Source organism: Athene noctua, chromosome 8, assembly GCF_965140245.1.
Source record: "Athene noctua chromosome 8, bAthNoc1.hap1.1, whole genome shotgun sequence".
NCBI lineage: Eukaryota > Metazoa > Chordata > Aves > Strigiformes > Strigidae > Athene > Athene noctua.
This window is the reverse complement of record NC_134044.1, coordinates 27,624,609-27,646,749: the sequence shown is the minus strand read 5'-3', so window position 1 is coordinate 27,646,749 and position 22,141 is coordinate 27,624,609. Positions and strand designations below refer to the sequence as shown.

The 22,141-nt window shown below is 38.4% G+C and overlaps 1 protein-coding gene across 1 annotated transcript in view; it reads left to right on the top strand.

Moving 5' to 3' along the window:
- Nucleotides 1–21,067, top strand: part of SMC4 (structural maintenance of chromosomes 4) — a 39,169-nt gene extending 18,102 nt beyond the window's left edge. The window contains exons 6-24 of the mRNA XM_074912003.1: nt 2,023–2,187; nt 3,272–3,399; nt 3,993–4,133; nt 5,012–5,162; nt 5,995–6,159; nt 6,964–7,197; nt 7,762–7,947; nt 8,952–9,113; nt 9,665–9,890; nt 9,984–10,063; nt 10,545–10,697; nt 10,837–10,963; nt 12,402–12,591; nt 13,502–13,646; nt 14,710–14,883; nt 16,486–16,668; nt 17,516–17,748; nt 18,413–18,596; nt 20,443–21,067. Of these exons, the coding sequence (XP_074768104.1) occupies nt 2,023–2,187; nt 3,272–3,399; nt 3,993–4,133; nt 5,012–5,162; nt 5,995–6,159; nt 6,964–7,197; nt 7,762–7,947; nt 8,952–9,113; nt 9,665–9,890; nt 9,984–10,063; nt 10,545–10,697; nt 10,837–10,963; nt 12,402–12,591; nt 13,502–13,646; nt 14,710–14,883; nt 16,486–16,668; nt 17,516–17,748; nt 18,413–18,596; nt 20,443–20,631 (3,216 nt within the window). The 3' untranslated portion in view covers nt 20,632–21,067. The remainder of the gene's footprint in view (nt 1–2,022; nt 2,188–3,271; nt 3,400–3,992; nt 4,134–5,011; nt 5,163–5,994; nt 6,160–6,963; nt 7,198–7,761; nt 7,948–8,951; nt 9,114–9,664; nt 9,891–9,983; nt 10,064–10,544; nt 10,698–10,836; nt 10,964–12,401; nt 12,592–13,501; nt 13,647–14,709; nt 14,884–16,485; nt 16,669–17,515; nt 17,749–18,412; nt 18,597–20,442) is intronic.
- The last annotated feature ends 1,074 nt before the right edge of the window (nt 21,068–22,141 follow it).

Sequence of the window (22,141 nt, the reverse complement as noted above, 5' to 3'; positions counted from 1 at the left end):
TTGGATGTAAACAGAGGAAGTACTTTAATACAAGAATAAACAAAATAGAGACTTAAGATAATTCCACAGAAATTCAGGTGACACAGTTTCCTGCACAGGAGCAGTGTCTTGCTGACAAGTGGCATTTGATAGAGAAATCATGCTTTAGTGGCAAAGGAGCAAATGTGTGATTGGAATTGTATATAATACAGCTGCAATTATTAGAAAATTAATTGCTTGGCTTTTTGAGATGCATAAGAAATAAAAGTAAGAGTTGGGTTGTTGGGGGATTCTTTTTTTTTTGTCTCCTCGAGCCTGCTGACACTTTTTAGGAGCAGCAATTACCAGAAAATAAAAGCTTAGATGTATTTAACTTCTAGAATTTTAAATTAAAAAATAAAAAAACCCCAAAACCCAACTCTGTGTTTTACTCTGACAAAGGAATTAAATGCCAGAAAGATTTATCTGAATAAATACTAGGTCTTATTTTGCAAAATTTTCAGTTTTTTGCGTTTTCCCTTTTCTATCAGCCAGACAGTATTTACTAACGGGAAGGAAGAGAAGCAGAGGGCCACTAGGTGTCATTGCATACTGAGTACTGAAATCACTTTGGCCAAAAATTCTGATCATTTCCTTAGCTGGTGTTCAGGAGTACCTCATCCTCGAGTTCCGTAGCTGTTACCGGTCTGATTTACAGTGCTTGCCTGCAAATCCTGCCCTTGGTTGTTTCTGTGACCGTCCTTTTTGATTCTCCAGCAGTCTCCTTAATCACCCCTCCGTCTGTATGTTCTTGAGATGTTCTTCCTCACCCACGCTTTTGTAGAGACTTCAGCTGTCAGCTCAAACTCAACAACCAGCCAACAACAACTGAATTCTTCACTCTTTTCACTCTGTGCATATAGACTTTTTTTATATACACAGCTTGGATACTGGAATATAAATTTTGTTTTGCTTTTAAGCCTTGTCGGGTCTAAAACTAAATTAAAAACTAATCCAGCGTGTTATTTCATGTGTTTAAAAATCAGCCACAAAGGCCAATACCAGTATTCTGCACTGTTGTCTATTGGTTTTACAAATAAATTGTCTCATTGTATAGCTAACTATCCAGGTTTTTGAAGGCTGAAGAGTTTTTTCAGTGCTCTCTTTATTTTTTGCAGCATCTATCACATTTATTCTCGCTCCAGATACTATTTTAATACGCGTATATTCAATTTCATGTGCATATATGACCATGTAATTTACAAAATATCATCTGTATTTTGAAATATTTCGTGCTACTCTGTCCTAAGCATAAAATGTTGATAGATTTTTTTTTTGTTGTTGGCTAATGATGGCATGAGTAAAATGAACAGTCCTCGTCATTACCTCCGTTTAATCTTTCCTAATTCTTATTTTTAAAAAAATGAAATTACTGTTACTATTCAGCTTAATAATTTAAAGTTAATGCTGTACATAAAGGAAAATTAACTGAAGGAAGACTAATACCTAAAGAATGTTTTTCTTTTTCCAACAAGGAAGTCTCAGTTATATGAATTACAAGTCCAGTTCATCCATCAGACATGATTTTATGGACCTTCTGTCTTCTAAAGAGAACCCATCAGGGACTTCAGTCCTGATTAAGCTACCTAAAGACTATTGTGTGCTACGTGACCTAGCGGGCATGCTTTATTCCTTTCTTTTTTTAGGTTGGGGAAATACCTTTTTAATCATTAGAGAAATGAAGCAATGATTAGACCCGAATGCTGGCTTCAGAAGAGACACTGCTTTTTGTCTGCATCACCACTATGCATGCCTTGGTGGAAATTTCTATTCATTTTTGATCTTTTGTTTTCCCAAATCTATTGCTACTCTGAATAGTCAGTTTTGATTACTGCATTATCTTGTTCTTTTTTTTATCATGCTAGAATATGGTCACATACCTGCATTCTAAAAACGTTTGTTATTTTTTCAGAATACTAACTCTTTTCTCCAGGAAAAAAAAAAAAAAAAACAAACCCAAACAACACAAAGGAAAAAAAAACCATCAAACTTTTCTTTTCCAAGGGGGAAGTTGAACAAATCGCAATGATGAAACCGAAAGGCCAGACTGAACATGATGAAGGAATGCTGGAATATTTAGAAGACTTAATAGGATCTGCACGACTGAAAGATCCTATCAAAACTCTGTGTCGCAGAGTAGAGATTTTAAATGAAATGAGAGGAGAAAAGGTGAGCCTCAGAAAGTTTTGTTTGAATTATAAATAAGAAGTACAAGCTTGCAGTGTTTCACTATTTAATTTTTTAGAGAAACTTAAACACTTGGTTAAAATTTGGCATTCCTCTACAAGAGAAGCACAGAGAAATTTTGAGTTACCTTTATTGCATCTGCTGTTTCTCAATTCTAAAAGAAATGGGCAGTCAAGGTCAGTTGCCCTTTTTTAAACACTAAGAATGCTGTTGGCTTTCGATTCCCAAAGGTTTGAATGCTTGCATTGGAACACAGGATTTTACCTGCTGAACACTCTCCGATCCTATCTGCGTGCATTAAATGCTGCTCAGACTGAATAGAGAAACAGATTACTTTTATCTAAATATATCCAGGTAGGGTTTTTTTATCTGCGTGACTCCTATTGCTAAATTGCAGATAGGAGAAGTATCAGGGAAACCTTTCATATGCTAAGAAAAGGGAGAGAAAAAGAGGGAGGTGGAGCAGCGGTGAGGTGATGTGCACGCAGCTGTAGGAGGATGCTTGAAAATACAAAAAAAATCAGTTATTACTTGAGTTATGTTGCAAAACCTGCTTTCATAATGTTTTATTTATGCGTTGAGTTCTAAAAGTACTAAATAACATCCAAGTTCTTTTTACTGGATGTGTCCTTGGTAAATCGTTGCAGACTTTTTTTAAGAGGCTGGGAAGGAAAACAAAAGACATAGTTGCAGGAATTAACTTAAAAGGGGATAGTCAAAAGGTTGAAATATATAAAATAACATATCCAGACTGTCCATATGTAACTCCTCTTTATTTCTCACCTACATTTTCCTTGATTTGCCTGAGCTGTTCCTGGCATCTGTAGGATCCCTTTTCAGTTTTAAATGAGTTTGAATTGCCTTAGAAGGACAGTCTTTGCTGCAGAAATGGTGATCTGTTATTTCAGAAAGCTTGCAGATCTAAATTGCCTTGCAGAAGTAATTGGTGAAGATCATAACGCCAGAAGACATGTGTGCTACAAAGGGTCTGGGGTTTTTTCTCCTCATGGTTTGTTCTTCTGTAGTACTAGCAGTAAAGTCAGCGCTGACTCTCTGTCTTGTCTAGTTAAACAGAGTTAAAATGGTGGAAAAAGAAAAGAATGCCTTGGAAGCAGACAAGAATAAAGCCATTGAGTTTCTTTGTTTGGAAAACAGAGTGTTTAAAGAAAAGAATCATATCTGTCAATACTATATGTAAGTAATTCTCTAAAGTTTTAATTTGGCTTTAATGTGGTAGTGGGGATGTTAAACTCTGTTTCCATATCTCTTAATTAGAAATACTTGGCATTTCTTAACAGCTGTATCAGCCCTTCAAAATGAGTTGTATAGCATGTGTCTAGTGATTTTTGTTTCAAATTATGAAGTTAAACATTTCAAAATAAAGAGACCATTTTCACCAAAAAACCAAACCAACCAAACCCTTAACAAACAAACCAACAACATACCCCCACACACCTCCAACACCACCACAAAAAAAAAAAAAAACCAACCCAAAAACCTGCTTGCCAGCTTTTTACAAAGTAAAGTAGTCTGGCAAATTAATCTCTTACAGCTTCATACTTAAATTGAGAAAGTAGATCACTTAAAAGACTTACTTTCATCTGAAGTGTCTAAATTGTTAGATTACCTTGCTGTTTTGTATTAAATTGGCAAGGTTACTCAATAATGAATATTGGGGTTTAATACTTTATATAATCACTTTGTTATGCTTAAGATTGGAAATACATATTCATTATAAATGTTAGCTTTATGGAAAAAAGTGGAGTTTTATGGGTTTTTCTTCCTAGCCATGACCTAAAGAAACGAATAAATGATGTGGAAATGCAGAAGGGAAAAATTAATGAAGAAACAAAAGCTCTTAATGAGAAGAGTAGTAAACTTGCAGATGAAATGAAAACCAAGAATAAAGCTTTGAAACAACTTGAGAAGTAAGTACTTTAGGTATAGCTTAAGAGTACTGTGTTCTGTGTGTGTGTGTGGTGTTAGAATTAACAGGATTTTCAGAAAAACCTGTGTTTTAGTTATGGGGCGAGGGGAGAGAAACACCCGAGGAAGCGGAAGTATACGATAGTTGAAAGATGATCAAACACAGGGAACACAGCTGGGTATTTCAGTAGCTCTTCCACCAAACCCAAAGAAATATCTGATAGGCAGAGTCACTTATGGTGTATCTAAACATTCCTTGGCATGGATTAAACTATCTTTTGCACAAAAATCAATCTGAAAAAATCTCATTAGTTTGATTTGATTTGGTTCTGCAGGTTGCTTCTCTTGGAGAAATCTGGGTAATATTCACAGTTAGTGTAAGGAAAGGTCGGATTTTTGATGTATTTTTAAGTAGGTTTTTATATTGACTAAAAAAATAACAGGGGGGTTGTTTCAGGGTTTTAGATACACAACCGTAGTGCTTAGGTAGATGGATGTTAGGTGTTCTTCTCTGGTTTCCTTATGAATCTCTTCTGCATAAATTGTGTTTCCCTAAAATTGATTTGTCGGTGCTAATCTCCAGTCCAACTGCAGTATTAACATTCTCATCCTTTGAGATCATAGCAAGTTATTTGTGAGAGATGTGAATTATAAATTATATCAAAAAATACTAGTTCTGATGATATGTTTAGTATTGCTTTGTTAGTTGATCTTTTTCTGATGAAACAGAACTTCCTGGGGAAAATACTGTGAATATGGTGAGTACTGGTCGTTGTTTTTCACAAAAACTTGAGTACTATATACTTACTTATTAAGCTAAACTCTACTGACGTATTTTTGATAGGGTGTGGGATAGATTATTCTCTTTTTTTCCCTTTAGGAAACTCAACAAAATTGCAGAGTTCATAGAGGAAAATAAAAAAAAATTTGCTCAGTTGGATTTGCAGGATATTAAAGTAAGGGAAAAACTAAAACATGCCAAAAGCAGGACTAAAAAACTGGAGAAGCAACTTCAAAAGGACAAAGAAAAGGTACTGTGAACTGCTCCTTGATTTAGTTAAGGAAGGGTAATTGGTTGCTCTAGATGAGAGTATCTTTGTGCAGCTGGGGTAAAACAGCAAAGTACAACAACGAATATGGAAAAATACAGTTTGATTTTTTTTTTATTTTTCTTTTTTAATCAGCTATTTTACAGCATTTAAATCAGCTAGGGATTTTGTTTGCAAATCACTTACTGAAGTCAAGTGTTACTCTCCCTTAAACCGTTGCTCATTGCACATCTCGCTACGGGGGGATGTGGCCAGCAGTGCTACAGCAAAGTCAGAAGCTTTCCTGCTGCTTCTCAGCTCTGTTGGGAGCTCTCGTGGCTTGCAAAGCATCTTGTTATCACGTTGTTGAGATTACAGGAACGTTGTGTGTTCTCACAGTTACTGCCTTTTCAAAACATTTTTTTTTTTCCTGTTTCCCGAGTTCATTTAGTTAATTTAATCGATATATTTTACTAAGTCGGTTGTTTCCAGCTGTTACAGATCTTAAATCACTCTTTGGATCAAGAGTGGCCTTCTAAAAGTAGGTATTTAAGCCTTATTGTGATTCAAAGACTTGTTTTTATGCATAGAGCTGTGTTTTGCTGTTATGGCTTGCTTTTCCCTGGCTAGGCTCTAGAACTGAACGAGCCTTGCACATAAAATCCAGTCCTCCTGCTAGAGCCACAGTGTATCTTATCCTACAAAAACCGTGAGCTTCATTAGGGCTTACTCTTCCTTTGATTTCCACAGAGCACTTGAAAGGCAGGGTTTAAAGATAAGGCAAACCTGTTTTGTTTCAGTGGGAGAAGTTGTTAAAAGTCTTTTCCTTGCGTAGGTAGAAGAATTGAAAAAGCTACCTTGCACTAGCGAAAAAGTTATCAGCGAGGTAACATCTAAGAAAGAGCTTCTTGAAAAGGCAAAAGAGAAAGAAGAAGAAAAACTCAATCAGGTTTTGGATAGCCTTAAGGAAGAAACACAAGAACTTCAGGAAGAAAAAGAGGTTTGAACTGTCTTCACTGACTGTATTAACAGTATATGTATATTATGTATTCATTTTCACACTTAGGAATGAAACGATGACACGATAGTTGTAAAATGCTATTTTACATGACAGATGTGCTGTTTCACATGTGAGTTCAGTGGAGCCTAACTGGGAAATCAATTCTGAATTATTTTTATTCAGAGCTAAATCATTCTCATTAAGTTGTCTGCTTTTTATAGTGATCACGTGTCATCAAGTATAGCATTCGTATACGTATATTAAATAATTCTACACTTCCATTATTTGGACACACTTTCATTTTCTCCCATCAAAATGTTTAAGCCAATATGTTGCCTAAATAGATTGTCTTTGAATTAATAGACAACTGCTGTAACACTTGGTCATTGTTATTATTAGCTGTTCAATCACTGAACACCTGGAGGCTGCAAATTTTTCCTGTAAATTCGAGGGATTATTTTTTTGTACTTGAAAACATGGTTTCTCCATTTGATCTGTAAACTAGCACAGTGTGTAGGGCTCCTCCCAACTTTAGGTTGAGAAAATCATACCAAGCTTGTACGGAAATGTTCTATGATAATTTCCTGATGTTCTTTCTAATTATGAAAAATGCCTGGTTTCATTTCCATTCAGAATATGTTAATTAAGAAATATTTATTCTTCTAGATAACATAACTGTTTTCTGCTGACAGGAGAGCTAGTAAAAGAACACGCTCCTTTCCTCTTTCTTTCAGATACAGTGTGACTGATGTAATAAATCCCACAGTTGTCTGGCTTTAGTTGTAACATTGTCCATTTTTGCAGAGGAAAGAGAAAGAGCTTATGGAGTTTAGTAAAACAGTGAATGAAGCACGTTCAAAGATGGATGTAGCCCAGTCAGAGCTTGATATCTATCTCGGCCGTCATAACACCGCTGTGTCTCAGTTAAATGAGGCAAAGGAGGCTTTGACCACTTCTTCAGAAACTCTGAAGGAAAGAAAAGCTGCCATCAAAGATATAAAAGCAAAATTACCCCAAGCTGAACAGGAATTGAAGGAGGTGAGACTTGATTTTCATAATAGAAATTTCTTTGAGTTACAAACTACTCTCCTTTTTAGCAATAATAGTGGTGAAAAGAAAAAAATATCTCCAAAAAAATACTATTTAAAAACTCTATTCTAATAGTTAACTGGTGAAGTAAACATTTGATTTCAAGCTTATTTTGCGTTAAGCAAACGTTAACATTAAGCACTGAAATTAAATCCTACATAGCCCTGCAATGGAATCGGTTTAAATACCGTAATGAGACATGTTAAAATAAATGAATATGTTTCTGAGCCTTCTCTGAATTTCACTTGTTGCTCCTCTCTCATTTCCCAAAGAAAAAAAAAAAATTCCCCTGGTGAGATTCATGATTCATAAATTTGTAAGCTGTCATACTTGTATCAGAGTGTACTGAATACTAACTGAAGTATATCCAAATATCAGCCGTCTGTATGATAAATGTTTGCTACTTCTGCTTGTCAGTGACTGGTTTCATTGCCTACACAATCATGTATCCAAGACTCCCTGAATACAGCAGTTTTCTTGAGTCTAAGAGAATGTCTTTCTTTTAACCATTAGAAAGAGAAAGCACTTGAGAAGCTGGAAAGAGAAGAATCAGGTGCTAAGAATCTTGTTCGAAATCTGCGTCAAAAAGTAGAAGAAGCCAAAAGTTCTTTATCGCTAAGTCGCAGTCGAGGAAAAGTGCTTGAGGCTCTGCTTCAGCAGAAGAAATCTGGAAAGATTCGTGGATTATATGGAAGACTGGTAAATTTTAAAAGGCTGTTATACTTGTAGTCTTAACCTTTATAGGGACAGGGTGGTGTTTCTGTAATTGAGCACCAGGTAGAATTCCTCACTTTTCTGGTGCTATGAATTTGGACAGCAGAGTTGCAAATCCTGTGGACTTGCTATAAATTAAAGAAGATTGTTGAGGTTCAGCAAAGGCAATGGCTGTGAGAAAGCTTTATATTTTTTTGGTAGGTGATCTTTAAGGTAAATCACTTAGCTGCAGTCTCTGTGGGAGTGTGCTCAAGCCAAGAATACTAACAGTGTCTTGTAAACCTGCCCATAAAAAACATCTTATAACTGGTATGTAACTTAAAGTGAAACTGTACACATGGATTTTTTTTTTTTTTTTTTTTGCTTCAAGATTTATAAAATTTGGTGATCTCTCTGCCGTTCATTTCCTCTCGTTTTACTTGCATACATGTCAAATCAAAAAGAGCAGTGTTGTTTCAGAAGACCAAGGCAAGCTATGTCTGTTATCTGCTGATAGAAAAGAATTTTTCAAAGATGATGAGTACCCCTGTACCCATTTTTCAGATCAGGACAGGACAGGGCACAGAAGTACGTGACATGTGGGATCCTGCCCAGCTGGCCAATGGTAGAACCATACACAGAACACATTAAAGGATTTCGTTAGGCCAAACTGCTGACATATAAAATTTGTTTGTCTACAGAAAATAAGTCAATGCTACCATGTTGCTCTACCAGAAGCAGCACTTTTGAAGCTCTTGAGTATATGAATTTCTACTATGGGAACAAGTACCTTAGAAATACATAAATAGCAGTGTGCAGATGACGACAGGCGTGGTGGTATTTTAGGAATTCTAATGAAGGTTTAAGTTCTTCCACAGAAAATTATCTTGTCATTTGTTTTCATCTCGTTTCACTTTGTGTAGTTTTTTTGTCATTTATTTCTTAATACCAAGGCAAAACATTGTTGCCAAACTAACCGATGTACTTCTGCCTGCCCCCTGAATTATTAGGGAGACTTGGGAGCTATTGATGAAAAGTACGACGTTGCTATTTCATCGTCTTGTGGTGCCTTAGACAACATTGTTGTTGATACCATTGATACTGCACAGGAATGTGTGACTTTCTTAAAGAGAGCAGGAGTTGGAGTTGCCACATTTATAGCCCTGGACAAAGTAAGTACTGGCACTTTGGCAAAACAAATTGATTTACCCTCATGTGCACAGTATTAACACTGTGTATGTGTAAGGTATTCATATACATGTGTATAAATATGTATTGTATATTATTATATTACACTGTACATGTATTACTACAGGTAAAGCTAAAATATAAAACTTTAATAGGCTGTTGATACCTTAGAATATTCTACTAGCAAATGAGAACATTTACTTAAAATTACAAGGCTTTTTAGGGATCTGTACGACAAATATTTGACGTGACTTTTATATTTTTAGATTCAGATTTTTTAAAACAAATCGGTAATTTCATACTCCAAGTAATCTAGTAACTGTAAACGACAAAAATGCTGAAAGAGAACAACAAGTTATCAGTCAGTTTTTAATTATACCGGAAGTAAGTAGAGATCCCCAAGGAAGGAAGCTTTACTGTTAATTGCAGTATGACTGCATTTATTTTAAAACCTTAACATACCTTAGAATAATGAAATGACCTCGTAACTTACCCGAAGGAATGTCTCGTTCATTTATTTACTTTTCTGATGTAGATGGCTGTATGGGAAACAAAATGTCAGAAAATCCCAACTCCTGAAAATACTTCTCGGTTGTTTGATCTGGTGAAAGTAGAAGACGAGAAGGTTCGCCTGGCTTTTTACTTTGCGTTACGTGATACTCTAGTAACTAACAACTTGGAAGAAGCCACCAGAGTAGCATTCCACAGTGATAAAAGGTGGAGGGTGGTAACCCTGCAAGGACAAATCATTGAACAGTCAGGTATTTAAGTGCAAATTATATTTTCAGCATTTTAGAGATGATAATGGAAGCAGAGTTAGCTCGGCTAACTTCTGTTCATCTCTTTTACTTCAGGAACGATGACTGGTGGTGGAGGTAAAATAATGAAGGGCAGAATAGGTTCCTCGGTCGTCATGGATGTTTCAGAAGAAGAGGTTAGTACCTAATCTTAATTGAAAGTGGAATTTCATCAATGTTTCTTACGTTTTGGCAATTCATACACATTCTCCTGGCCCTTGGGAGGTCTGTGGCACTCGGTAAAGATCAGTAGCCATAACTTAATTTCTCCATTTTGAGTTGTGGCTCTGTACCTGTCTAGCATAGTGGGTAGCTCCAGGTAGAACACATATATTCCTATCCACACCTGTTAGTTCCTTAAAACCATTCTCCATTTTGTTCTAGTTTTGACAGAGATTTTTCAGCTAGTTTCTCTTAGCTTGCTCCTCTTGTATTTCACTATTATAACTGATCTCAGCACTCAACCTCCATATTCTGTCCAGCTATAGCAAATTTTCAAGTTTTTACTCTGCTTTCTTGTTTTTTAAGAAATGATAGACTGTCAAGCACATGAAGATGACCTTGCTTTGTTTTGTAGTGGCGACACTAGGCAAATGATCATTCCTTGGTTTTGTGTAGGTCAGTAAAATGGAATCTCAACTGCGGATAGATTCTAAAAGAGCAATACAATATGAAGAAGAGAAATTACAACTTGAAGAAGCCATAAGAAAACTGCGCCAAGATATTCGGGAAATGAAAAATACTTTAGAAAAGTATACAGCAAGTATCCAGGTGAATAAGTTTATTATTGAGGCAGTATCTCCATGAATGTGCAGGGGGATAACTTCTCAGCTTCAGCTTCACAGAGTCCTTGCTAGTGTGGAGAATCTTTTTGAAGTACAGGATTCTAACACAGCTGTGTTTTCTGCAGAGTTTATCTGAACAAGAAGTTCATCTAAAGACCCAAGTGAAAGAACTTGAAGCTAACGTAATTGCTGTTGCTCCGGACAAAATCAAACAGGAGGAATTGGAAAAAATCCTTAACACTTACAAAAAAGGTACATTTTATGGAGAAGGGATTATAGATAAAAATTGTAGTCCCATTCTTTTACTAATACAGAAATGAACGGTTATGGCTTTGTTCTTTCACGTTACCAGTGTGGTTGGTATTGGATGTTGGTTTGGAACCTCTTTTTTTTCTAAGGGGGAGTGGGGATAAAAGGTGCTTTTAGAGATCAGAGAGTACAAACCCTTTTTTTTGCGATTGCTGAAGTTCATCTTTCAGTCAATATAAAGTAAGCATTACTTTCAGTGGTTTTTTGTTTATTAGATTTTTATGGCTGTATTACAGATTCATAGGGGTAAGAGCTGTTAATGTGGGGGCAATGATATTACAGTCAAGTGAAGGTTTTTGTTGAGCTCTAACTGGACTGTTACATGACTCTAAAATGAATATCCTGTGTTCTGTTGTGTACACACTGTACCCCCGTTCTTTGTGTGAAAGATATTTACTCTGAGAACTTGAATAACAGTTTCTCTGAAGAAATTAGTAGCTCTAGTAAAGTAAACCTTAATGGCTTCTTTGTATTTCTGGCTCGGGGAGTAATATGAGCACAGTAGAACATCGTTCCCTTCCCCTGCAATTCCACTGTCACAGCATTTTAGGAAAGAGAATATGTAGTACTGTGGCTTCCCTCTACGCCTCTTTTGATCAGTGTAGCACCAAGACGGTATGAATGCTTTACTTCCTCGGTCACACTGAGGTTTGATGTTAATAAATATCTTCTCTAACATTTCTACCAAATAGTGGAGAGACACAAACCTGTGTTCTTCGGAGACGTGAGTGCCTTCCACCTTTCAAAGTCTCTGCTTTACCCCTTCTGTCCCCAAAAGGAGATTCTAAATCTCTAGCAAACCTAGAGTGAGATTGTGTTTGTTTTGCCCTTAGAATACTAATGGGATACACTGTTTAATTTTTGAAAGCTGTTCAACTTAAGGTGGGTTTGTTGAGTTTTACATATAACTAAGTAAGGAAACTTATCCAGCTTGAAGGTAGAGTAGGCTGTCTTCTTACTCAGCATGTGTAGTAACTACACAGTAATACCAGCCACTGAGCAACGGTTACTGGTCAGTTCTTACAGTTTAACCTTTGAGCATTTTAAATAAAATGCAAAGAATGACCTTGGAATGGTGCAATAAGAAGCTATCTCATATATTTAAGTACTCAGTTGGATTACTTAATGTATATAAAAATTTTTGGTGGCTTACACCAAAAAAGCTTTGGTAGTATAACTGTCAGAAAGATGTGGGTGTTATTCTATTCTTCATTTTTCACAGTATAAAGGTGGCAGTTTTCACAGTATAAAGAAATAGGCACACTTCTCCATGTATTAATACAGCAGGACTTTTTATCACTTAAATCTTGATGGATTGCAGCAGTCCAGTGTACCTAGGATCAGCATAATGACCATATAACTTGATTTTGTTTATCAACAGATTATGACAGCGCTGCTGAGAAAGCTGGTAAAATAGAAAATGAAGTTAAACGATTGCATAACCTCATAATGGATATCAATAACAATAAACTCAGAGCACAACAAGACAAACTCGATACGATCAGCAAAGAAATAGATCAGTGTACTTCAGCTGTTACTAAAGCCCAGGTGGCAGTCAAGACTGCGGAGAGGTACAGTAACCATCCACGTGCTCCCTTGTAAAGCTCTGCCCTCTAACTGCGTGTTGCTGTGACTCGTGTCTGGTCACAGCTGGACCTTTCCAGGGGGGATTTGTCAGGCTAGAAGAGATGATTTTCACCCCTTTACGACTAGTAGAAAACTGGGGGGAGGTGGTCATAACTTTTCTCTAAACTGATTTACCTCAAACTGAAATTAAGAACCTTAATTTTTGTTAATCAGCGTGCTTCACGGGCAAAGGATCAGAAACCTAGAAAGCTGAGTGAAACCTGAGCAAGGAGAGTCACATCAGCCTTCAAATAGTTGTATCTATTGGCATCAGTGCCTGCAGGACACTGGCTTGTTTTAAGTAATTTTCATAAATCCTGTGATCTTAAAATCTTAATTTTCAGTTGCATGTCTAATCTTAAATGTTGCTTGTGTCGAGGAGGTAAAGGGAAAGAATTGTTTTGTTTTGTTTTGTTTCTAATAGGAAGTTTAAAAGTCATGTTTAATTTTTCTGCTAATATTTGCATATCACTAAAATGCAGTATTTCAGGATAATGGTTCAAAATAGCACTTAATTGCCGTGCAGTGGAGCAGTTCAACTCTGAAGGGACTAAAATGTGATCTTTTTTTATGTTAGCTTAACAATACACAATGAATACTCAGAACAAATGTCAAAACTGCCTCTGAAAGAACAAATTAAGTCATTTAATGAGGTCTTGTCTGCTATATGTGTAAGGAAGGCAACTTTGTTTTACTTGGATATCTCAGGAGTGTGAGTTCATGCATAAATCAGCACTTCCTCTTTGGTTGTCAGTAGCGACTGAACAATCTTTGCAAGTAAGATTGTGTTTCTAGATTATCTTACATCATGTTTGCACTCATGTGAGGTACACAAACATCTCTGTACCCATGCAGAAACCTGAAAAAATCTGAGGAGTCTGTTCTTCAAACAGAGAAGGAAATTGAAAATAATGAGAAAGAAATTAAAGACTTAACAGAAGAGCTGACTACACTAGAAGACAAAGCTACGGAGGTTATAAATGATGGCAAGGAAGCTGAAGTAAGTATCATGTTAATTTAGTGTATGTCTCATAGAGGATGCAGTCTGTAAAATACATTTAAGATGACAGTTGTTGTGCCAGGGTTGTTCTGATGGCTGATGCCTGTTAACCTTCATCCTTAAACATTCCAGGCAGGCCCAGCAAGGGGCTGCATTAGTTGATAGTAACTTCATTTATTTAAAAAAAAAAGCTACCTTGCTATTTAAGCTTCAGACTTGACAATGCTGGTCAGAAGTATCTTTTTTTTCTCAGTTACTTTACGACTCATCCTCCAAAAATTTCCACAGGGATAAAATGGCAAAGGATGTTCTTTTCTGTATCTTGCAATATATTGTGTGCATTTACACAAAATTGATAATTACGTTTAATCATTGATCAAAGTTGACTTTTAGATACAAATGCTGGGGGAAAATAGAAAAGCTAAAGCAGTCCTAGTAAGTGGTCTGGTGTTCAGGTAAAATCAGGATGATGAGTTACATCCTCCTTAGATCCTGCTCTTCTGTTCCTGTGTGCAAATTTTGTTGTACAGCTGCAGAGTGATGTTTCATAATGGTCAGGGAATGGTGTAATTTTTTTATACTTACCTGGAAATAGATCTTGACCCAATTTTCTGAAGCTAAGAGAAAACTTAAACCAAGTTTCTCCAAAGAAATAATTTGGTTTAAGACTTGCTTAAAACCGGATTTTTTTTTCCAGTTACGTGGGACTTGAGTTTCCCATCTAGATGTATGTATGAGACTGAAAACAGCCAGGATGACTGAAATTCTTTCAACTAAAGCTGTTTCTTTGAGACTGTCTTTCTCTAAAACTGCCTTTTAGCTAAAACCATCCAAGTGTAGGACTTGTCTGATCCAAATCTGGAATGAAAATAGAAACTGCAGCGTATTTTCAGTCATTTCAGAATTCAGGGACCAGGTTAATCTCAATACAAGCATACAATACTTAGGATTGTGGAGAGTGAGTTCTGTGAATAATGTCGTGAAAACAAATCTATAAGCTGAGAAAGCGGAAACGTTTTGTGAGGCAACTGATTAATGCACTTTTTATGTCCTTTCTGTTTAGGAAGCGCTGCCAGCAGTTCAGGAGGAGCATCGTGGTTTACTCCAGGAGATTAAAACTATTCAGGATGATGAACATGCACTTCAGAAAGAAGCTCTTAATATTAAACTGAAAATTGAACAGATTGATAGTCATATTTCTACCCACCAGTCAAAGATTAAATACTGGCAAAAAGAGGTAAGGAAATTGTTTAGTTCCTGAAATTTGAATGATAAGATCTCAAAATATTAATACCTTAACATGTAGTTAGAAAACAGATAATTTGGGAGAAAAGTAATATTCAGTTCACAGTTTATTGGTGTTTATGCTATAAAAACTAAAAACCATGACCTTTCAGTCTTTTACTTTCTCTGCTTTACATACAGTGTTATGGATGAGCCATGCAATAAATGGCTCAGCTTCTAGTTTTTCAAGGTGTTTTAATTTATGAAAGAATGGTAGCATAACTATAAATTGACATAACACTATCTACGAGTAATTAAGAGCAATTAGGAGAAAAATACATCGCCCGTAAAGGGCAACCAGGAGACTTTTTGTGCCTGTGTATCCTCTCTGTGCACACTAAAAAGGGTTTTCAAAGGGTGAGCACACTCAGAGGTGAGAGAAGCAAAGAGGAGTGAGACACTGATAACCAAAACACAGGTTCTGTGTAACTGTATCCAGCGCCGTGTCCACTAAGCTGCTGTTTATAAACTGGCAACAAGACCTTTTCCTTTAAAGCCTTTTGCCTAGGACTTGTAGTCCGTTTGGTACCTCACGTTGCCTTTTCCCCAGTTATAGATAAATGGGCCAGTAGGAATTCTGTGGGGCCAGGAAGAAAACTCAGCTCCTCAGAAATTGCTGCTTGAACCAGCTCATTGAATAAATTAGAGCAAGGCGTTGCTAACTCTACGTGCTACAACACCGAGCTTCTCCAACTTGGAGTTGTGTCTGAGCAGCAGCCTTCACGCGGGCAAACACACCGATAGCTTTCCACAGACCTGATTTCTTGCCCTCCTGTCCTTTCTAACGGCACTGGTTGTGTTGAACAAGCTACTTCTGAGTGCTGTCTGACATTTGGCGTGTTAATTTTAAAAGCGTCTTCCAGGAAGGACTTTTAATTCTTCTGGAAGCAATTCTGCACGGAATCCTGACTTTTTCTGGCCCAGAGCTTAGTTGACAGCAGCGTTGACAAGAGGCAGTGCTGGAGTCTTGCTTTGGTTTTCTCAGTTTATGGAAACAGCAAAAATGAGGCATGTGCCCCAGGCTGGCACGCTCAGGAAAGGCCAGTTAGGTGCCTGGAGCTACTAAAGTTACATTATCTTTTTATTACATGTCCTTTCTACGTCATATTTAAATCTTCAATGGAGGTAGGGATGTAGACCAGCATGGTGCCTTTTATACCCTCATTAACAGGAGGATAATGGGGGCAAAACCAGCAAGCAGAGCCACTGTCAGAAACTTTTCAATCTTGAACACAAAGTATTAATTATATAGATGTTAGAGTTCTGTGGCATCAGTAGAGATGACTTCCTCATTATCTGCTACTGCTCCTATTACAGAGAAAGATCTTTGTAAGAGTGATGCGTATAATTTTTGGGAAGAGAATAATAGGACAAAAGGATATTGGTTGTCTTTTTCACATGTTATTTTTAAAGGGAGTCGTGAGCAGTCTTTGAATGTTTCGAGATTGGAAGCTTCAGTATCTACTAATACAAAAAAATGCTTCTTTTGGAAACATGTTCATGTGATAACTGATGTGATCTTTCAAGATTTCTAGTAACTGGTTTTGAATTCTAGATGTCAAAATTATCCCTGCACCCCATAGAAGATAAACCGGCTGAAGAACTTCCAGTCCTGAGTGAAGAAGAGCTTGAGGCTATCAAGGATCCTGATGCTATCACTAATCAGATAGCTCTGCTGGAAGCCCAGTGTCATGAAATGAAACCCAACCTTGGTGCTATTGCAGAATATAGGAAGAAGGTAAGCTTAATTACTCTGGTGGAGTAGTAGGATTCATCTTTTTGATACTGTGCTGCCCGTCAGTGCAGTGATATGGTACAGCCCTCATCTAAGGCAAGCCCTCTGGGTACACCTTTGTCGTTTTCCAGGATTTGAATCTGTACAGAATTCATGTCGGTGCTTCTGAAGTACGGCGGTGACCTTCAGTTGCACGTTTATCTTTGGGTGACTCCTCAAATGGATCCTGCGCTTGAAATCCGTGCAAAAAAGCACTCTTTATCTAGGTGCCACTAGAAAATACCTCCTCTGTGGGCGTACCAGGGAAAGGCAGTTCCTCTTTTTCTTCAGTTGAGGGAAACTGAAACGGAGCCCTTGTGTTTTCCCTTCCTCCTCTGCAGGCTGGGTTGTGGCAAGTGTCCTGAATACTTGTTAGCTCGTCCTTAGCTGAGTGTGAGAGTTGTATCTAGGAGCTCAGGGGCACCTTTTGTATTGGATACCATCCATGTCGGGTGAAGACAGCTTTCTCCTGTGAAAGTTTGTTTATTTAGAGTCAACTAGTCTTGACGGTCTAGACAGACACACACCAATACTAAACAATACCAGGATGGTTTTTCTCACAATACACACTTCACTAATATTGGACTGTTCAACAGGTTAATTTTTTTTTTTTTTTAAATTTTAACATGGGTTTTCTAATATAGATCTATCAGCAGCATAGAGTACAGAGATGAGAAAAAAGATGGTTTGGTTTCAAGGCTGTTAGCCATTCTGGGAAAAATGATCTTTCAAATGGTTGGAAAAATGGTTTAAAATCTAAATAAAAGACACAGTATGTTTAAGTGTACTTTTGTGGGTTTTTTTTCTACAGGAAGAGCTGTACTTAAAACGTGTGGCTGAGTTGGATGACATTACCAATGAGAGAGACAAATTCAGACAAGCTTTGGAAGATCTTAGAAAACAAAGGCTAAATGAGTTTATGGCAGGATTTAATGTAATAACAAATAAACTGAAGGAAAACTACCAGATGCTTACTTTGGGAGGGGATGCTGAACTGGAACTCGTGGACAGTCTGGATCCCTTCTCTGAGGGAGTCATGTTTAGGTTTGTCACACTACTTTGTGTTACTGCTGTAATTGTTAATTGTTGTGTTCCTTTTTTCAGCCTGCTTTTTAAAAAAAAAATGTTAATGCTTCAGCAGCTAACCAAGACACTCCTCCCTCTTGGCAAGTATTGGGAAGATACTGACAGAAGCCACAACTTTTTAGCACTGAGATTCATTTCTCCTGGAGAAAGAAGTAACTAACAGCAGTTAGAAAGCTTTGACTTTGAAGTAATTTCTCAGGGTTTCATTTCATTCTGCCTAAGGAATTGTGTCAGACTGCTAACTGGAGACTCTTCTGTCTAAAAGCTCCTGAGAGGATATTCATTACTTAAGAGTGGAATAGATAATTAAATAGCAGTTCTTAAGTGTTACAGTTCCTACGGAGAACAGATGAGTATTCCTGTAGTTTGAGTTCAGACATCAGCTGGCTACAAAGCTGTGTGTCACCCAGGGAATTCCTCCTCGGTGACCAGAAATAATCCATCTCACTACCTAGCAGATGTGGAGGGCTGAAAGTATCCAGTGGCTCATCCATGGTTTTAGTCGAGCTTCTTTGTGTCTGTGTCTTCTAAGAATTTCCTTCCTGTCTTGTGACTTGCTTTTCACCACAACATATTTAAATAGCGAACAGAAAGAAGTTACAAACTCCTTAATTCGTTTCAGCGTTCGGCCTCCAAAGAAAAGTTGGAAGAAGATATATAACTTATCAGGAGGAGAGAAGACTCTTAGTTCGCTGGCTCTTGTTTTTGCTCTCCATCATTACAAGCCAACGCCACTTTATTTTATGGATGAGATCGATGCAGCACTTGACTTCAAAAACGTATCTATTGTAGCCTTTTACATATATGTAAGTATTTAATGGTAACTACTATAGTATAATTTTTCTAAGATATTTTCTTCTCTGCCAGGAAAGGCAAAGTGGTAACGCAGTTATGGCCAGGTTTTAAAATCTGCAGTGATAAAATGGAAACTATGTACTAAGCAGATTTCCAGAAAGGTGCTTAGAACGTTGCTTTCTGTGTGTTTTTTTTCCTAAGCTGCTTCAGCTTTCCTGAAATGAGGCAACTAAGAGAGGATTTACAAGTTTTTTCCCCTCCAAATCCTGTTTCAAAAGCTGTCTCAGGAGTGCTAGAGTTTGCCAAAGGTGCCACATTTCCACGTATCCTTGCTGCTACTGCTTCCTCTTTAAAATACACTTTCCCCAAAATAATCAGCTGTAGGCAGCCGAGAAGACAGTAACTTAGTTAGCCCTTAGTAATGTGTTCATGTATCCAAGCTCATTATTTCATTCTCGGGAGCAGCCAAGGTCCCTTGGTTTTATACTTCCATTTCATCAACATGAGCCGTTTCCCATCGGCTTCTTTGCTCTGTGTCTTTATTAGTGGGTTTTTTCTTTCATGTCTTTAAAAAAATCTGTTGTCACCATATTTAAGTCAAGCAAACATTTACATTGCTACAGTTCTGGTTGCTAATTTAAACTTGGAATTTTCAGAATTATCCAAAACGTAACCACCAGTTTTGGGAACACCATAGAAATGCCAAAGATTATGATTAACTACTTTAAAATTAGGGAAACATTTTGAAGATACCTGCCTGAAACTGTAGTTTTAAACTTTCCTTCCACGCCACCTGTGTTTTCACAAAGGAGGGTCCATCACCCAGGTGTGATTTGGAGCAAAGAGTTTAATTTTAACTGCAGCGGAGACGCACACTTAAATGTAAAACTTTGTGTAGCTTATCTCTTAAATGAAAATTGTAGCTGTGGCTCCTATTTTGTGTACAGCTTCTGAATTAGTATCCCAGGAGAAAAGGTTGTAATTGATATTTGGGGCATTTTCGTTGCATCTAGCCTGAAGCTTTCTAACCTCAGGAACTGTGTGTGAGGGTACAAGGCGTGTCTGCTGCGTGTGCTGTGTTCCCTCCAAGGGATGACAGCCCCTAAACGTGGGGGCCTGCCTGTGCAACCCCCCCACCTGGTCCTGCCCTCCTGTTGCTCCCCCCTGGGGCTCTGCCCACTCCCTGGAGAAATTCTGCTTTTTCTTTTTGGGTAGTTAAGAAACTGCTCCCTCCTTCCCTCCCTCCTCCCTGTCCCCTCCTTCTGCCCTCCCCATATCCTGACCCAGCCCACTGCCAGTTCCCAGCTCAGGGCCCTGGTACACTCACCCCACTGCTGGGCTCTTGCCCAAGGGTTCAGTTGCTCTCTAAAGCAGCAGCAGTGCCTCTGACTACGCTGGGATCGACTGGCCTTCTGCCTCGGGGGCCCAGAACTTGAGTTCATTAAGGCTCATCCTCATTAGCAAAGGGCGTCCTTTCCCTGTTGGCAGGGCATGGGAAGAGCTTCGCTTTCCATTTCAGTCTTAGAGCAACTCTTGCCTTAACCGTTCAGGGAACTTAATAACCCCCTCCTTGGGGAAACCTTGCCAAATTCACTTAAAACTGGTGAATTGCACCTCTGGAAAGAAATGACACAGGGTTCGTTGGATTGACTCAGGTGGTGTGAAGGGTAAAAGGAGGAGGGGATTGTTGCTTAGGGGAACACAGTGCTGCATGGGTGGGCGATGGCAGAATGAGCCCGATGGCAGAATGAACCCTCATTTATTCCTTAGTTTATTCCTAAACCCTGAGTATAGAGGTCGGGCAAGAAGAGAGCGTTTGGCAATGCTGTGGGCTAACAGGAGTCACTTCTCTTGCAGGAGCAAACGAAAAACGCACAATTTATCATCATCTCCCTGAGAAACAACATGTTTGAGATCGCAGACAGATTAATTGGGATTTATAAGACTCACAATACCACGAAAAGTGTGGCAACCAACCCCAAAGTTATTGCTTCAAAGGGACTGGCTGAACTCAACACTCTTGAGTGTCATATAGGTGAAAAATAAGAATGGAGGAAACGTCCGTTCTCATTGCTGCTCTTTTATCTAAGATATGTCTGTATTGGAGATACTTTTTTTCTTTTGTTTCTGTGTTTTTTTGAGCTCTTAATAAAACCAGCCTCAATAAATTCAATTTTTTTTAATTACACAGTCTAGAGAAAAATATAAACTGAGGAGAGAAAAAAAAACTATTTTTCAAATTTTGTATCTAGCTGAATTTTAATATTCCAGGGGTCAGTTTTATGTCAATGCTTGGGCTCTGCGTTTGGTTCTAAATGTCTGGGTTTTACTGTATGTATTAAAGTATGCAAACTGCTTTTAAACGTGTGTTCTGTAAAGTTTTATTCTACAAGTTTCAGTTAGCAAAGCCAGTACACAAAATACTCTGTGTGTGTATTCTGAGGCTGTTGTATGTAACACTGCAGGGTCAGGGAATTGGCCGGTTGTAGCCGTTTTGTCGTGAGTTGGTTGATTTTTCTCTCCCTTCCTGCAGGGACAACTCCTCCCTCCCTCCTGCTCCACGTTCATTAATGCATTAATTACTGTCTGCTGGATTCTACATTCACAATGAGCCATCTCCTTTCTCCTGAAGAGGTGGCGTTGGGTCAGGCTGTGCCCTGTGCCTGTTGCACTTTGCTTCCATCAGCACTTTGTGAACACTTCAGTGTACTGTCTTTTGTTTGGAATCTTTTTTGGTTTTTTTGTACTTAACTGAAATTGTGTGGTTTATTCCCAACAGTAGGCCTGATCCTGGAACTAGAAGTGCCTGGTGATGTGTTTCCTGGAACTGCTGTGTCAGGGCTGTGCCATTGTTCCAACAGGCGCCCCGGGGTCCAAGAGCTGTTGGGGAACAGCCCTCGGCCTGTTGCCCTGCCCGGCTGTGGCTCAGCCCCTGAGAGGGACAATTGCCACAGGGAGAGGAGCCAGAAAACCAGGTGTTACAAAGCAGAGCAAAATGCTTTGGCTGTGAAATTAAACATTCAGATTGTATCGAATCTGGAGGGGTGAAAATGAATCTGTGTGGAATAGAGTGATGAATGACTGTCAGGAGGAGCTCACGGTGTTCCATCGGGGCAGGTTTTTGGAACCACAGCTCAGCAACAGTCAAGAGATGAGAAAAACTGAACTGCAACTCCCCCTCTCTGCCCCACCAGAGCCCTGGGAGGGGTTTTACTTTTCCCACCTCAAGATGAAGCTGGGAAATCTTAAAGTACAGCATAATGGAATGGCCAGGGGCGCACAAGTCCTGGCTGTAACTCCAAGCTTGTGCTAAGCCAGGCCTTAGATATTTGGGCAGGATGAGCCCCTGGATAATGAGCTGGGGACAAGGTGTTGTCACCTGCAAGAGGCATTCCTGACAGTGCAAGGTTACTCTGATAATTAGTCTCATTAAGTGTCAGAGGCCACCCCAGTGCCTCAGCACCCTGTGCTGCTCCCAGGGGGCTGCCTCAACACTGGGGAACTTCAATCTCCTCCCCAGGGGGGCTTTAACACTTCGTTTTTCAACCTGAATTCC